At 31.9% G+C, this 16,376-nt stretch overlaps 8 protein-coding genes across 8 annotated transcripts, besides 1 other annotated feature; 3 read left to right on the forward strand and 5 right to left on the reverse strand.

The window, feature by feature from the left end:
• Window positions 1-1,652: 1,652 nt before the first annotated feature.
• On the forward strand, window positions 1,653-2,390 carry TVAGG3_0131360 (uncharacterized protein; the record flags this gene model as incomplete). Its single annotated transcript, XM_001320478.2, has 1 exon — window positions 1,653-2,390. One exon carries the CDS (start codon window positions 1,653-1,655, stop codon window positions 2,388-2,390), a length of 738 nt encoding a protein of 245 aa, XP_001320513.1.
• Window positions 2,391-2,556: 166 nt separating this feature from the next.
• Window positions 2,557-7,080: a mobile genetic element.
• Window positions 5,151-5,478, reverse strand: TVAGG3_0131380 (uncharacterized protein; the record flags this gene model as incomplete). The annotated part of the gene is made up of 1 exon (XM_001320476.2): window positions 5,151-5,478. A coding segment is annotated over one exon (328 nt), but the record flags the coding sequence as incomplete, so codon positions are not given.
• A 482-nt stretch (window positions 7,081-7,562) lies between the features above and the next one.
• Window positions 7,563-10,382, reverse strand: TVAGG3_0131390 (spectrin binding; the record flags this gene model as incomplete). Its single annotated transcript, XM_001320475.1, has 1 exon — window positions 7,563-10,364. One exon carries the CDS (start codon window positions 10,362-10,364, stop codon window positions 7,563-7,565), a length of 2,802 nt encoding a protein of 933 aa, XP_001320510.1.
• Window positions 10,383-10,919: 537 nt separating this feature from the next.
• Window positions 10,920-11,195, reverse strand: TVAGG3_0131400 (putative TM nitroreductase family; the record flags this gene model as incomplete). Its single annotated transcript, XM_001320474.1, has 1 exon — window positions 10,920-11,195. The coding sequence occupies one exon, from the start codon at window positions 11,193-11,195 to the stop codon at window positions 10,920-10,922; it is 276 nt and encodes a 91-aa protein (XP_001320509.1).
• An 82-nt stretch (window positions 11,196-11,277) lies between these two features.
• On the reverse strand, window positions 11,278-11,730 carry TVAGG3_0131410 (putative TM nitroreductase family; the record flags this gene model as incomplete). The annotated part of the gene is made up of 1 exon (XM_001320473.1): window positions 11,278-11,730. One exon carries the CDS (start codon window positions 11,728-11,730, stop codon window positions 11,278-11,280), a length of 453 nt encoding a protein of 150 aa, XP_001320508.1.
• Window positions 11,731-12,637: 907 nt separating this feature from the next.
• TVAGG3_0131420 (uncharacterized protein) lies at window positions 12,638-12,967 on the forward strand (the record flags this gene model as incomplete). Its single annotated transcript, XM_001320472.1, has 1 exon — window positions 12,638-12,967. The coding sequence occupies one exon, from the start codon at window positions 12,638-12,640 to the stop codon at window positions 12,965-12,967; it is 330 nt and encodes a 109-aa protein (XP_001320507.1).
• A 233-nt stretch (window positions 12,968-13,200) lies between these two features.
• Window positions 13,201-14,518, reverse strand: TVAGG3_0131430 (SH3-domain family; the record flags this gene model as incomplete). The annotated part of the gene is made up of 1 exon (XM_001320471.1): window positions 13,233-14,516. The coding sequence occupies one exon, from the start codon at window positions 14,514-14,516 to the stop codon at window positions 13,233-13,235; it is 1,284 nt and encodes a 427-aa protein (XP_001320506.1).
• A 993-nt stretch (window positions 14,519-15,511) lies between these two features.
• TVAGG3_0131440 (cyclin domain-containing protein) lies at window positions 15,512-16,246 on the forward strand (the record flags this gene model as incomplete). Its single annotated transcript, XM_001320470.1, has 1 exon — window positions 15,512-16,246. One exon carries the CDS (start codon window positions 15,512-15,514, stop codon window positions 16,244-16,246), a length of 735 nt encoding a protein of 244 aa, XP_001320505.1.
• Window positions 16,247-16,376: the final 130 nt, after the last annotated feature.

Genomic DNA, 16,376 nt, shown 5'->3' on the forward strand with positions numbered 1-16,376 from the left:
AATAATTTTTTAAAACATCTATTTTTTCCCATTTAATTCAAACGAGATCCTTACATTATATAACAAACCTTTTGAATCGAAATTATATCATCCTCAATATTATGAATTCTTTCATTAGAATTTAAATAATTTTATTTCCATCCTTTTTAAAGTGCAAACAAAGTTTATCGTAAATGAGTAAATTTGATTTCCAATAAACTTTATATATAAAAGAGAATGCAAAAAAATATGCAATTTTTTTAGGAACAAAAAGAATATATGAGCTTTATAACATGCCTATTTTAGTTTTTGATTGACCGCGAAATTTGAGCCTTCTAGGCTCAAATTTCGCGGAAAATTTTCCAAAAGTATTGCCCAAAATGCAAAAGAATTGCCATAACCGACATGCTTAGCTATTGGATTTCCTTATCGCCAAGAGATAAACATAGAAAGTTGTAGCTTATCACGTGATAAAAATCGTTTTTCATTAAAAAAAATCGACAAACTGTTTAATCATTTTTTTCTGTTTCATCTTTTTTAAAAAATTCCAATAAAATTTTTAAAAAAGTGACAAAAATTTTCATGCTCATTACACAAAAACCTGTTGATCCAATTAACGAAGAAACCACTATTCTATTTCAGGCAATTAGCGAGAGATCTTCCTATTCATTATATTCAAATCAAGATCTTTATTTTAATGCCATTAATTTGAATAAATGGCTAAATTTCATCAATTTTAATATTCCTCATATTTGTCTAGCAAATTGGCATTATGATGCTAGACTATTTTACGAAGGAATGATAACATATTTCGATGTATCAAAATTTAAAAATGAAGCAGAAAAAGAAGAAATGATTAAACAATTTGTGGATTTTTCAGATTTAACAAGAAGAGACCTTGATGATATCTTTCATATTTATAAGAGAAAAGTCTTAGCTATATTTTTCTTACAACCATTTTCTTGTTTATGTCGAAATCATCTCAATAAATTAATCAAAGATTTATATGATCCTATTCATAAGTATCTCATAGATTTACAAACAAATATTCATGGACTTTGGGATCGTTACAAAGACAAAATTCTACCAGAATTTAAAGAATCATTTTCATACAAAAATGCACATAGTAAAAATTCTATTTTTATAGCAATACCTGATGATCCTCCCATATATTTCGAAAGCCACACAGAATACAATCGTGTAACTGACGTTCAAAACTCTAATTCATCACTTCTTCCAGGAGAATCATCAGAACATATTGAAAACTATCAATCTCACGATGAAATAACCAATCGACATTGATTTTAAAACTTAAATGATGTTTGAAATTTAATTTTTTTTTTAATAACATATATCAAAGCTTTTAAATAATTAAATAAGCTATCGGATTTCCTATTAACAAGCTAGTTTAGGAAACAATTTTTCCTCAATTTGAAATGAGAGATAAAACAATTGATGAGCAAGCATTAACAATGTTCCACAATAGCTAGAACTGCCATCGGAGGCCTGATTTTTTTTCATCAAATTGTTTTATCCCCAAATACTTTTCCCAGAATTCTAGCTTACCAACCAGAAACGTCCATCTTAACTCGCGAATGACAGAGCCAAAGTTAAGGTTGATACATAAGTAGTTATAAGAATGAAAATAAAAAAAATTTTTTTTATAAAAAAAAATGGATACAAATTCGTTCAACTTAGGATGTGCTATTATTGCATCTGCCCCTCTTATTGTCGGACATCTAGTTTTTCACGACAACGTCAGATATATCCTCTTTTCATGGTTCTGCGCTTTTGTATCAACTTTATTGTTGATCATTTGCTCATTGACACCTCTAATCACGAAAAACTACTTCCTAATATTATTTATTTCATGTCCAATTGATACTCTTGGCAAATTAATTCTTTCAATTATCGCAAAAAAGCTTAAATTTTTACAAACACCAGTTACTCGTATTTCTGTTGGCTTATGCTGCGGCCTTGGTTACGGACTTGCTCATGTACTGACAATGTATTTACCAATTGTCATGGATCAGCCATTTTCAATAGATTTTTCGTCAAGTCATCCATTTTGGTTCCCAAGTGCCCTTGATTTAGCTTTTGTTTACCACGCTCTTTCCGTATTCCATATGGCAACTTCTTTATTCTTCATCAGATTCTGGGATAAGAATCTTTTCATTCTCTATTTAATCGGAACAGTTGCTCATCTCCTTATTTCATACATTACAATTATTCCATATTTCTGGCTTAAGATCCCGATTTTAATGGTTCTTTCTTACGTTTCTTTGTATTATACAACAGGATTATATAAGTCTCTTGATTATCAGCCAATTGATAATGTTCCAGAAGATGAAGTCGAAAATTATGACGAAAACAAGCTTCAAGCTGATTCTGCGGAATCTAATAATAATTAAACTAAACTGTTCTATTTCTACTAATAGTTTATTATTTCTGATTTTTCTAAAATGAATCCATAGATATTTTGCCAAACCTCAGATTAATAAATTATGAGAATGAAAGTATGAGAGATAAATTGTGCCAAAGTATGACTATCGTCATTTTATTTTCATCTGAAACAATGGGGAGAAGCTTCCTAAACTTTTTAATCCCATAAATATGGTCATTATCTGGAATAAAGAGTTAAGCGTCATATGTCACTTTTTGTACTAAGGAAACATCGACTTTATGCGTTATGACTTTTCGATGAGGAAACAAGTGTTCACGTATTATAAACTTCCTTATCCCAATAAACCGGCCCTAAACATAATTAATTTTAAGCATTATAATGGTCTCTTTTCTATGATAACCAAATCAAATTGGTTATCATAGAAAAGCACCAAAAACTGGAATAGGAATAGCCGCGTTAAAACAGGAATAGGCAATATGGAAACAAGGGTAGACTCAAACCCATACTCAAGGCAAGACTGATACAAGAATTACAACAAAATTTTACAAAATCTATTATTTATCTCAATTTAATGGCAGGTTTTTGTACCCGAAGAGTTTGCATTCTACTTTTTGCTCTTATTTTACAAAAATATTCTAAAAATTTGTAACTTCTTTTATAATATAATACTTTTTTTCAAATTTACTTTCCAGACGTTAATGTCTTGTTACGGCTATATCTTTGTACGGGGAAATAAAGAAATTTTATTATGCTATTATATTATTTTTTTAAATCAATATCTAATCAATAGTAAGTTAGATTTTTTATTAAAAGAGCAAATAAAGATACGATCGAGCAATAGTTTATTTTAAATCTCAATATTATAAAATAAATGTTCAAAATTTTTAAGTAATAATACTAAATACTTAAATAAGTAAAAGCACACAAGAAAAATATTCACTAACTTAAGAAAAAATCATATATTTAGAGAATTATCCCTTATAATAAGATTAAAAAAAATTAAACTGTTTTCAATCATCATCATCACCAGCTCCATAGAACTTGTGTTTGCGATAGATGACACATTTTGCAAGCCATTTGACACCACCAAGATATGACCACAAATCGCTGCCAACATCTCCACCTTGAAGACCTTTGATCAAACCATCAGGAACAATGTAAGTAATTTCATCGTCGAGCATGAACCAAACTCTTCCTTTGTTGACGAAGGCAACGAAATGACCTTGATGATAAGCAATAATGGAATGTATCTTAAATACATACGTTCCATCACTGAGTTGAGTTTTGTAGTTCTTCTTGATCTCAAATTTGTCAAAGAAGACATTTGGATCAGACCAATTCCTCTGAACGTCGACCCAGAGGAATGTTGAGATTTCATTGATATGAGAATCATCTGTGCACATTTGTTTAATTCCTTGATCAATACCTGCTGCACCAAGAGGAATGTGAAGCGAAACCGAATAGAAGCTTTCATCAGGAGTCTCAGTTTGATATTGGAATGTAACGGCAATATCTGGTTTGTTTGCTGATTCCGTAACATCATGTACAATCTTTTGAAATGTGTCATCGGCATCTTGCTGCTGGAAGTATTGCTTGCCGAGTGTTGTGATGAATTGTGAGCATGAAATTGTGTATTCCTTGTGGCGGTAGTGCAACATCTGATCATAAATTTCGGCAAGTGCTTTCACTGGCGTATATTCGACATCTCCCAAATGCTCCATTACATCTTTTCTGAAAGTATTTACGTAGAACAAAACTTGCAAAACGGCATTGACATGGCAGGTAGCTCCCTCATTATGTAATCCTGGAATTGACATTTTTGTTTCGATGTTGTAGATTGCATTTTGTGTTCTTTTAACAAGTATCTTATCAATCTTTTCATATCCAGCTAGTGGAGATGGAATCTTCATTGGAGTTTCTGGAGTTTGGAGATAAAGATCTTTTGGAACACATCTTGGCTTTGGCATTGGGCTTCCTGAACCATTTGGTTCTGGTGTTGCTGCAGCTTCTTTTTCATCTTTTGGAGTGCAAGGAAAATCGCAGTTATCCTTCTCACTGAGAGGTGTGGAATCGATGTGATAGTTATCTAAAGCAAACAATCCTTGAACAATAAGTGGAAGATTGCCTTTTTCACCACGATATCCTATTGCCAAGACACTCCAATTACTTTTATCGCGTGCAAAGCGGCGTTCGACAATTTGGCGATCATGTGCAATCGCATTATTGCGTTTTGTAACTTCTTCGTCATCACCTCTTTGCATAATGACGGCTGTTGGATGGTATTTCTGAATACCGATGTAACCTCTATCTGCAAGAAGTCCTAATGCAACAGATTCAACTCCACGTTGGACATGTAAAAAATCTGAAGCTCCTGATAAATCAAATACTTTCTTATCGTGAACTGAAGCTAAAAAACTTGTATTCATGTGAATTACCTGTCCTAAAGGATTAACAAGAACTTGAACCTTCATACCATTGCAATGGTTTTTAGCATCCCATGAACTTTTACGCTCAGCAAGATCAAGAGGAACGGTAAAAGGAATAGTAGAGCTATCAACTGCAGCAACACATGTTGGAAAGTTATCGAACTCCTTGTCACAGGGAGAATATTGTTTTGGAATGAATTCAGCAATGAAAATTGGGAACATCCTGTTTGTTGTTTTGTTAATGATTTTGCTGAGGTAACTCTGTTTCAAACTAACAATTCCTGACATTTTTTGCAATGGAAGATAAGTGCAATAGTAAGTTAATGTTAGGAATAACGCATCTAATGGATCACAACCGTTTTTCCGACCGCGTCTGGATGAAAACTCATGCTCGCGAACAACATCAACTAAATACAAGAGTTGATCCAAAGAAAAGTTACAAAGGTCTTTGACATTTAAGATTGGGTGTGCCTCAAGGAATTTTTGTAAGCTAAACTTTCTGACAACTTTAAATTCTTCGGCATTAGCTGGTGCTTGATTTTCATCTTCACTTGCGGGCTCTGATTCATCAAGATAAGCTAAGTGCATTTGCATTCTCACGATTTCCTTGGATCGGGTTTTGGACTTCTGGATATCATCCAAGAACTCGGAATCATCCTTGTACTCCATTAATGAAAGTGATATGAACATTTCTTCTAAGAGTTTTCATTCAATTCATGTTTTTAAGAAGTTAGTGAATTAATTTTCATATCTCAGAAATTCGAAAAATAGTTGTTTAACACAAAAATTGATCAAATGCTTCTCTAATTATCTAAATAGCTAAAATTGTAAATTCAAGATATTTGACACAAATTCAATTTTGACGGTTTGAAACAGTGCGTTTATTCTTCCGTTTATTTCTAAAAGCATAGCATTTTTATTAAATATGATTCTAATAATATTTTTGGATTAAACAGATATCTGTGGTCAATTCTATTGATTTTTTTTCCACTCGGAATACATTTTTAAGATATGTAATTTGATCCCACTACTATCAAATGATTAATGCATATAAAAAAAGCAATTACATTTAAAAAAACGAACTATTGAAAAATTGACAGTTGACGGTATAGTTTCAATTTTTTGAATTGATATCGACTATTTTAAAAATGAAACTCTTTTGGAGTTTTTTATGCATCAAAAGGTATTAGTACACACATATATATAAGATCTAGTAATTCGGTTAAGCATTGAAGGTAATTCAAAGGTTTAGATTTTGATATTTGTTTTGTTTGAATACTCTACATGTATATTTAGACTTCATACAAAGTTCCAAAGGTCTATAAACATAGAAAAAATTTAGGATATGGTAATAAATTTGGTTCGTAAAATTGGAAGGAAAATTTTATCTATTCATATATTTAGAACCATCATGTTAAATATATCTATTAATGACTAATATTGCCAAAGGAGAAGGGAAAATTTTATAAAATTTTATCATATTAAGGTATAAAACTATTATTTCCTATATATTTATGAATCAAATAGTAAGATAATCACTCTTTGTTAGACTAAATTAAATGAAAAAAGTCTAAATTGTATGATCGTCTAAACTCAGTATAACCTATACCAAAGCTTATTAATGGCTTATGCAAATATACAGCTGATGTTAGCTTAGTTTTTGACCAAAATACAAAAAAAAATTATGAGTACAATATGATCAAATTTTTATAAAAGCAGCCGAAAACAGCATTCAATTGGAATGGTATTATCAATGATAATCATTCAAGACACTTTTATCAAAAAATTTACATAAATCTTTTTCAAAACAGAGTATTTTTGCAAAAATTTCATCGAAAAGATAGCTTTGTCTAATAAAAATGATATGGTACGGAAAATCTATTGAAAATAATCTGAGGAATTTGAAATTCATTAAAAAGTCTTGAAAAAAGTGAATGCATTCATGAATGTCCCATATCCATTTTATCCTAGTTGTTTCATAATTCCATATTGCCGATTCCTATTCTAGTTTTTGGTGCTTTTCTATGATAACCAATTTGATTTGGTTATCATAGAAAAGAGACCATTATAATGCTTAAAATTAATTATGTTTAGGGCCGGTTTATTGGGATAAGGAAGTTTATAATACGTGAACACTTGTTTCCTCATCGAAAAGTCATAACGCATAAAGTCGATGTTTCCTTAGTACAAAAAGTGACATATGACGCTTAACTCTTTATTCCAGATAATGACCATATTTATGGGATTAAAAAGTTTAGGAAGCTTCTCCCCAATATTGACTTGGTGCTATTGATAAAGAATTTGGTAGAAGTTTTACACATTTCCGATAGGAAAAAGATGCCTTCAGGTACTGACTCTAGACCAGTACTTCATAATATCCTATTACTATTTTTAAATCTCTGTAATGTAGAGTTGATATAATTTTGTGATTCAATTTGAGGTAAAAAGAGGAAAGATTTCTATATTACGGGAAAATTGAAAATATAAATTGTTAATCAATTTTAAGATGATCGTTAACAGAATATGATATATTTGCATTTTTGATGTGTCTTTGTTTCATCGCTCGTCGTCAGATATGGTTTAATGAAACTATATAGATAATATTCGTATTTATTAAGAGGAAACCATGATTGTGTAAATTTAATTCCACATATTTAAATGATATATTGCTGAATTTCAGAGGAAGCATATTTCAATTTTCTCTGAAAGTTTTCTTGCAATAAAAAAACATTAATAGAAATAACATATTTTTTTTATTTTTCCGAACATAAATTGACAATTTCATCCAAATTAAACAGTGTTGCGAGTTTCTTTACACTTTGATTATCTTTATTTTTCTTTTTAAGATTTGCTTGTGCAGAGACCAAGAACTTATAGTAAATTGGCTTTGCATCTTTTCCTTTTGCGAGCATCAGTGCCAAAGCAGGAGTATTTCCTTTATCATCAACATCATTAATATTCATTCCGCTTTCCAACAGATATTTAACAACATTAATTTTCATAGAACAAACAGCACTAAACAAACAATTTCTTCCAAGTTCGTTCTTTGTATTTAGACCAATTCCTGATTTAACTAATCTCTTAACAACATCAATATTATCATGCGAACAAGCTGCATGTAAACAAGTATTTCCTTCCTGGTCAGTCAGATTAATGTTTCCTCCGAAAGAAACAATGTAATCGAAAACAGGAAGAGATGATTTCGTTGCATCCAAAATCATTGGTTTTCCATTCTTATCAGATGTATTCAGTTCCTTAAGATGAGAAAGGAATAAATCAATTTCACTCAAACTTGGCGAATTCATTACAATTCTATGGAAAGAATTTCTTCCGAGAGAATCAACGATATTGCAATCACCTCCTGCATTCAAAAGAATAGAGATCATTGTCTCTCTTTCAGCAGAAGGGGATTGAGTAACTAAACAAAGAAGTGGTGTCAATCCTTTATTATCTTTCGCATTCGGATTTGCTCCATTATTTAAGAATAAATCAACAGCATCGAAATTCAAATTATCTACTGCAATATGAAGCGGTGTTTTACCAATTGAATTCGAATCATTCAGAACACCTTTAATTTTAGAAAGTAAACTCAAAATCGGATAATTATCACAATCCAAAGCAGTCAAAATTGGTGGATTTCCTTTCGAATCCTTAATTGTTGGGTTACAACCTTTGCAATTAAGTAATTTCTGCATAACAGTTACATTTGTTGTTGCTGCATGATGAAGAATTGTTAATCCTTCATTATCCTTTAATTCCAGAGAAGCCCCAATATTTATTAATCTATCCATTGTATCCAAATCCATGTTTTTAACAGCAAAAGTGAAAGTATGCATCAAAGCTTTTTCTTTGTATTTCGCTTGTTGTAATAAATATTCAACAACATCAGGATGATTATTTTGACTGGCCAAAATCATCGGCAATGATCCATTTTCTGTTGGATTACAATTTATTTCAACCAAATATTTGACAACATCTAAATGTCCTGATTGTGCTGCTGCTGATAAAGGACTTAACAGTCTTGTTGTTGTATTTATCTGTGTTTCTGTATCATATTCTGCTCCATGTTCAACCAAGTGTTTAACAATATCTAAATAGCCATTTCGTGCTGCAATAGTTATCGGTTTGTCAGGATTTGTCACTTTTTGTACGATATCGTTTATATAAGCACCATGAGAAGTTAGTAACTTAATGATTTCTAATGATGGCATTGCGCAAGCTGCTTGCATCAATGTTTGCTCGCGATTAGCCACATTAGGATTCAAACCTGCATCTAGAAGGATTCTGAAGCACTCAGGGTTGGCTCCATACGTTGCATCTATAAGTGGAAGGAAATCTAGCTCTTTCGGATCGTAAATTATTGTATGATTTTTGACTAAGTAGCTAAGAATGTCCGAATTGCCACTACGAGCTGCCTGGCATGCACAAGCAATATGGCGGAAGTTGCATCCACGTGATTTGGCCAACTGAAGCAAGGCCAAATTATCTAATTGTAAAATACTTAAAGCATTCGTACTCTGGTTCATATCTATTGGTCCTTGCATGAGCTCCAACATGGCATCGACGTTGTGGTACCTGCAGGCGTACTGCATGGCCGTATTTCGTTCCGTGGTCGTAGATCTGGAAAACTCTAGAAGCCATTTGAATAGATCGGTATGACGGTACATGATTGCTTGGTTGGCCCCTTTGAACATTTTAATGTTCTTGCGGGAAATTATATGAACAATTTCTAAATTTCCGCCTGAACATGCAAAAGGAACTAAGGATTCGGTTAGAGGAACATCACTTTCAACAAGAAACTTGAAACATTTAACGGAACCATAAAAACAAGCGTATTCTATCAAAGATGCGTCTGTCAATATGGGATCGATGACTCTGGATAGTAAGGATGAACAATCTAGCTTGGCGGAAATGTCAAAATTGCCTTCGCTTCGTTTCTCGTTGATATAATTTTGTAAATATTCTAAATCATCTTGTTGTATGTGATATTGGATGGTTTCTGGTATCCAGCCGGATTCTATGAATTTGGTGAGCTTGTCGAAATTGTTCTTTTCGTATTCGTCCGAGTCTTTTATTTCTTTGAAAATCGCGGATTCGCCTTTCTTAATTCCGGCTTTAATATCATTGTATCTGGAGTTGCATTTCTCTTTTACAAGATCTGCAAAGCACATAAATGTAAACAAACCGTTATCAAGAGGAAATAATGGTAATAATGAATCAATAGTAAAAGTTCCTGCATGAATACATCGTCTGAGTAATCTATAGTTGATATGATTGTTTGTTAATGGACGTAAAAAAGTCGGAATTAAATGAAGAAAATTATTTTCGTTTTTATTGTTATATAATTCAACTAAGAGTGCACAATATGCTTCATTGTTCTGAGGAAATGCTTGACTTGCGTATACTATCTCTTGTGTAATGAATTTGACTTGATGAATTGTTTGATGATATCCGTCATTGATTAGCATGTTGTAAGTGTCGATAATCGAATTCATCGTTAGTTTCTTTAAAGATTCTTGTAAGTTAACTAATTTCTGAATTTCCGGATTATCCATTTTTTTTGAAAATTTTTCACTTTTATTATGTTTTTTACAGGCGCGAATTTTTCAAAAAATGTAATAAAAAGTATAATTATCTTATTAATGATTAATTTTGATTCTAATACCGAACAGCATTTGAACCAAAAATAATCGTATTTTTTTAAAAGGAATTTGAATCGATTAGAACCTTAAGGGTAAAGAACTATATTTATCATGATCAGGCCTTACGGTAAGCCAATATTGTCTAAGGATGTCGCTTGGGGGACATTTTGGGACTCGACCAAATAATTTTCGAACTCTTGGGGACAAATGATTTGTAAAGTGTCAAAAATTATTAAAGTATGTAATAGAAATGATTTGTAAAGTGTCGATAATCAACCCCCGGGGGGACAAAACGACTTCCTTATATTGTCGCTCCAAATATCTGAATCAGATTGAGATTCAGCGAATCTTGATCTGCTGTATTGAGAACATATCGAAAATGATATAATAGATCATTGTGCCCAATCATATAGCTCAATTTCTCAATATCTAAAAAAAAAATTAAGTTTTTATCACAAATTTATAAATTTATTCAAATAATGACTTTGGCATTGTGATGCTGCATACGTATTTTCCACCTGTATGGAATGTTTCTTCAGATGGAGTCATATCAATCTGGCACTGGCCTTTACTATAGAAGTAAAAGCCGGAAATCATAATTCCTATGTCGAACGTTGATATTCCATTCGCCAGATTGTAGTAATCGAAGATCTTGAACTTATTTTCGTCTGGATTATAGGAAATTCTCCATGATTGTTTGTTTGAAGCAGAGGGAAGCCATCTGATGCAATCTAAGAATTCCATCAACTTGCCTTCCTTGGTTTGCTTGATTGGCTCCTTTGTCTTCTCGTTGTAGAAAATTACAGGAAATTCGTATCTGCTGCGACTAATTAGATAGTTGAGCAGCAACTTTTCCAAAAGCAACTGTGCATGGAATCTTGAATCCAGGGAATCTTGATTCAACTAAAGCTTCTTGATAAGTTCCTGCAATCCAAACAGTTCCTAAATGGTTTTGTACGATTCTAAGGACTGCAATTGATGCTTTGAATGTTGCATCAAGTGTGTATTTAATGATTTCTTCCTTGTCAGTTATTTCCAATGGGTATTTGAGCACAATCCAACCAGATTCTGCTTTAACAAAACCGAATCTACCAATTCCTGGCTCTGTAATAGCAATTGATGCGTTTGTTCCGCAAATTGAAGGTAATTCATTGCATTCTTTAACGATATTTTCAACAATTGCACGCTCTTCTTCAGTCATACTGCCATCGAAGTTTCGTTCAGAGCGTCTCCGCTTGAAAGTTTCAACTATCTCCATTGGTGGGAGTTTCTCAGCCATTTTTGTCAGATTTCGTGATCACTTTGAATAGATGTAAAATTTCTTTAAAAAAAATCTTACATTGTAATGTTTTGTAACTCATGAGACACTAGAGATCCATGAAGGTGGTCCTATGTTAGAACTCCTAACCATACCGATGAATCTTTTTGTAAAGTGTGTCGAAATAATTTTTTCTAATCGAGTAAATTCTGATTTGTAAGAATTGTTTTCAGAAAAAGGAAGCTCTGTTGAAAGTAATTTTGGTATTAAGAAATCTTCTATAATAGCTAAGTTTTCAATCTTAATGGATTGATCTTTGATAATATTCATGCTTTTATTGCTAATTTTTGCAATCTTTAGCTTGTTTTCTTTTTTATAGTAAATTATTGAATAATCTGGTGAAGTTTCTGATAAATATCTATCATAGTCTAGTCCCTCATGAGTTGTATCTGATATTGTTTTCAATTCTGGAAAAACAAGACTCTCTCTAATCAAACTTGAGAGATCAAAATTTTCCATTAAGGGTGCACCCGCATGTACGTTTATTTGAGAGTAGGAGGATTACCCTCTCAATTTTGAACGCTTCGTTAGCGCAATATCTCGATGAATATTGTATTAAAATTGAATTTGCCCATACCAATATATCTGATACAATATCCTTTAAAAAAAATCAAGGATTGACTGCTCTTCATTATGCAGTGTGAAAATATCTGTAAGAAAGAGATGAACTTCTTATCATGGACCACTCAAAATACAGATCATCAATTGTGTTTGCATAACACTATGATTTTTCTTGTAAATGTATTTTCTTATGATGATTCTGCTTAAGTAATTCTTTGAATTATTCTCTAAGGCAATGGTCCGTATATTAAATGATGTATCTTCAATATACACACCCGTAAAAATTATCAAAGAAAAAAAAATTAAAATGAATTTTCAATCTCTTCAAGACAGGCAAGAGCTAATCGAAGAAATATTTGATGCACTTGAAGAGCTTATACTTGGGAGGCGAAATGGATCTACAGATGAAATAGAAGATTTACTTTCAAACATGAATAATAATTTCTTAACTACCGGACCAAATAATAAATTCTCAAACTTGCCAAGAACAACTAAGGAATGGAGTTCACTTTCTCCAGAAGAGAAAAATAAAATCCGCTCTCGACTTTTGGAATTATTGGAAGAAAAGAAAGCTCAGCTAACCATTGAAATCTCAAACCTAGATAGAATTGTTCAAGAAAATGCAGTTGAACGATGAATTGACGAATTACAAAAATTGCAAATAAAATAAAGGTCGTAAACCCCAATGTGTAGCTATGCATGAGAACATTCAAAGTAATGTAATACCAACTATATGTCGCCTTTTCAGCTGAGAGTATCATTTTGGCAATTTGGTTTTGAAAAGAAAAAAAAAATCCAAAAGAATATGATAACAAATTGCAAAGAAAGCAATATGCCATTGGCTTATTCGCTTGCGAACGTGAATATTAAATAAAAAAAAATAATTTACAAAACAATAGTATTTAATATAATTTTTCAACAATAACCGCATTTTTGTCAACATATCCGAACCTTCCAGAAGTATTTTCGCATGCGTATCCTTTTTCGTCTTCGTATTCAATAATCAGAAATTCACCTGGGAAAATTCCAAGTTTTCCATTTTCGTAAGCGAGCTGCTTCAAAGAAAGAGCTATCTTCTTGTTCAGAACCTTAATATTATTTCTTGGAACATAACCTTCTGGAAATGTCTTATTTGAAGAGGCCAAAACCCAGTTTTCTATTGGAGGCTCATAAAGGTATATTGTTTGGCCCTTGTAGCATGAGATTTCGTTTGGAGCGCTTGCAACAAAATTATTCAAAGCTTGTGCAATGAGAATTGGTGGTTCATACAAGCTTCCTGTTTGATATGATGGGATTCCTATGATCGGATCGATCTCAGGTTGCTTAAATTTGTATTGTTCGTACGAAACGTTTCCGATTGAAGTTCTTCTGATATCATGTGAAACAATGAATGTAATCAAGTCAGAAATAGGCATCTTTGGGATATCATCAAACGAGTTTCTCTTAAAAATGGATTCATTGACTTTTGCAATGACAATTGACATTTCGTCGTATAGCCTTGCAAGTTTGGTTGAAAATTCTAATATAACTTTGCACCTTTCCATATTAATTTGCCTCATTTCTTGTATTGATTCTTTAAATAATTTGACAAATCGTGCGTAAGCTATATTAAGCTTTTTGGCCAAGTATTTTTGAGACTTAACCGTAGCCATATAAGTTGCAACTTGCCCGTGTACTTTCAAAATATCTTTCTTATGAGACTTGACTTCTTTGCAAATGCTATTAATAGTTGAATCATTTGATTCCATTTGTCTTCTAATATCTCTCCATGCGTTCTCGGCTTCTTTTATGGTATAAGAAATTTTGTTCATGGTTGTGGTTGAAGTAATGATTGCACATTTAAACTTAGGAAGAAAATCGTTTTGAATGTGCTCGGCTAATAAAATGGCTTGGCCACACTGTTCGTTGATCATGTGATTAATTTGGTCAAGTTGCAAAACTTGTTGACCTGGGAAACCAGGGGTTAAGGCTTTTGCTTGTGTAAAAACTTTTCGGTATTTATCGATTTTCGATTGTAAGACAAGAGAACTCTGTGTTGCGAACCTTTGAAGTAATAAGCAGAAATTTCCGATAATCTGTGGACATTTTTTATGGTATTCAAGGAGAGCGCGTTCCTGCATGAATGACTTCTCAAATACGTTGACAACTATTTCAAAAACTTGATCTTGTAAGTTAAAGGAAGTCATTTTGAAAGAGTATGAAATTGAATAAAAATTGACAAAATCTTCAGAAAAATATATTATGTAATTATTAAAAGCTATGAGTATTTTATTATCAAATAAATTCAAAGAGCTGAATTTTTGAGAACTTCTGAAATTCGATTAACTGGTAACTGCGCTTTTTAACTTGAAAATTAAGATAAAGCTAAATACATGATATCGAATTCAAAACCTTTTTTCTAACCGATACAATTGAAATGTAAGCTTTACAAAATTTAATTGAAGTTGCAAAATGATTGATAACCATTCAATATCAGGTAATTTATTGGAATTTCGAAGAATATTTGAACCAAAGATTGTGGTATATGCATGTTGGAGGAAGCATCAATGATTATGTTGAGTTTTCGATGATTTCGATGAAAAATCTTCATTACCTTCAAAATTCGGTGAATCGACTGTTCCTATTAATGGAAAGTAGTTGATATTTACACTTGTATGTAAGTATATATGCGGCAGCTCCAACAGAGATAAGATATTTAACAATTTCAAGATGACATTTTTCTGCTGCCAAAATGAGCCGAGCATGCCAATTTATATCGTCTGTTTCTTTGTTAATACCAACAGTAATAAGTTATTTGACAATTTCGAAATTTGATACACAAATGAGCGGAGTTTTCCCATCATTTGACTTTGCTTCTTTATAGGCATCAATAGAGATAAGATATACAACAGCCTTTGTAACAATTTTCTGATGATAATAATAACAAATTTTGATACATTTCTAAATTTACCAGTTTCTGATGATACTAACTGCATTCCTGTTGGAAAATTACTAAAAATAAACCATAAATAGTAATGAATATTCAGAATTCGAGCAAACAATATTAATAAGATATATCATGGTTGATAATCATGATGTTAAAATTAAATGCGCTTTGTATTGGATTTACATAAGGGTAGTGAACAGGAAACAAATCGCAATGGTAACTTCTATATCATGAAACAAGCATTTTTATAAAAAAATGGAATCCTGGACGGAAAGTCAACGACATATTTCATGGTCTTTGCTTTCTTTTGCAAGAATGAGACTAAACTTGCCATTAGAAACCTGTACAGCATCAGCGTTTATGATGGTTCATAAATATTTCCTTCAAAATACACAGACTGAACATTCATTATTCATTATATTAGTAACAGCTTTGTTTTCAGCATGCAAAATGAACGAAACAGTGAGATCAATGCAGCAAGTGTACTCAGAAATACTTAATTGTTGCAGAGATTCAAAACGAAGAATTGGAGAACAAAGACTTATAGATAATCTAGGAAGAACAAAGTTCGAAGAAAGCAAACTAACTCAGGAAGAAATTGGCGAAATTAATACATGCGAATTAGACTTACTTGAAGCAGATAATTTTAATATGAAAATTGACTTGCCATTTCAGCATATTGATAAAAATGTGAGACCATACCTCAAAAAATATAATGCAGAATTACGGCAATCATTAAATAATAAACTTGTGAAAAACATTTGTATGTTTTTATGTTTCCACAAAACAGCTGCAATGCCAACATTGCTACTTGCAATAGTAGCTACCGAATCTGCGTTTGATGGAATAGAAATGCCACCAGAAACTCAAAATTGGATAAATGATAAGAAATCTGATTTTGAAATTAGCCAATACCAGTTAGCAACAGAACTATTAGCTAAACAAGCTGCAATACTCAACCCACAACAGCAGCAAAAGGCTCCCCAATAAAATAATTTCCTATTATCTCATATTTTGTATATTGAATAAATGTTTGTTTGTTTTAAATGACTGTTGTTAAATGCACGTTCATAGTTTAACATAATATTTTATTAATTCCAAACGAATGGTATAATATCTC

This window comes from Trichomonas vaginalis, chromosome IV (genome assembly GCF_026262505.1).
Source record: "Trichomonas vaginalis G3 chromosome IV, whole genome shotgun sequence".
NCBI lineage: Eukaryota > Parabasalia > Trichomonadida > Trichomonadidae > Trichomonas > Trichomonas vaginalis.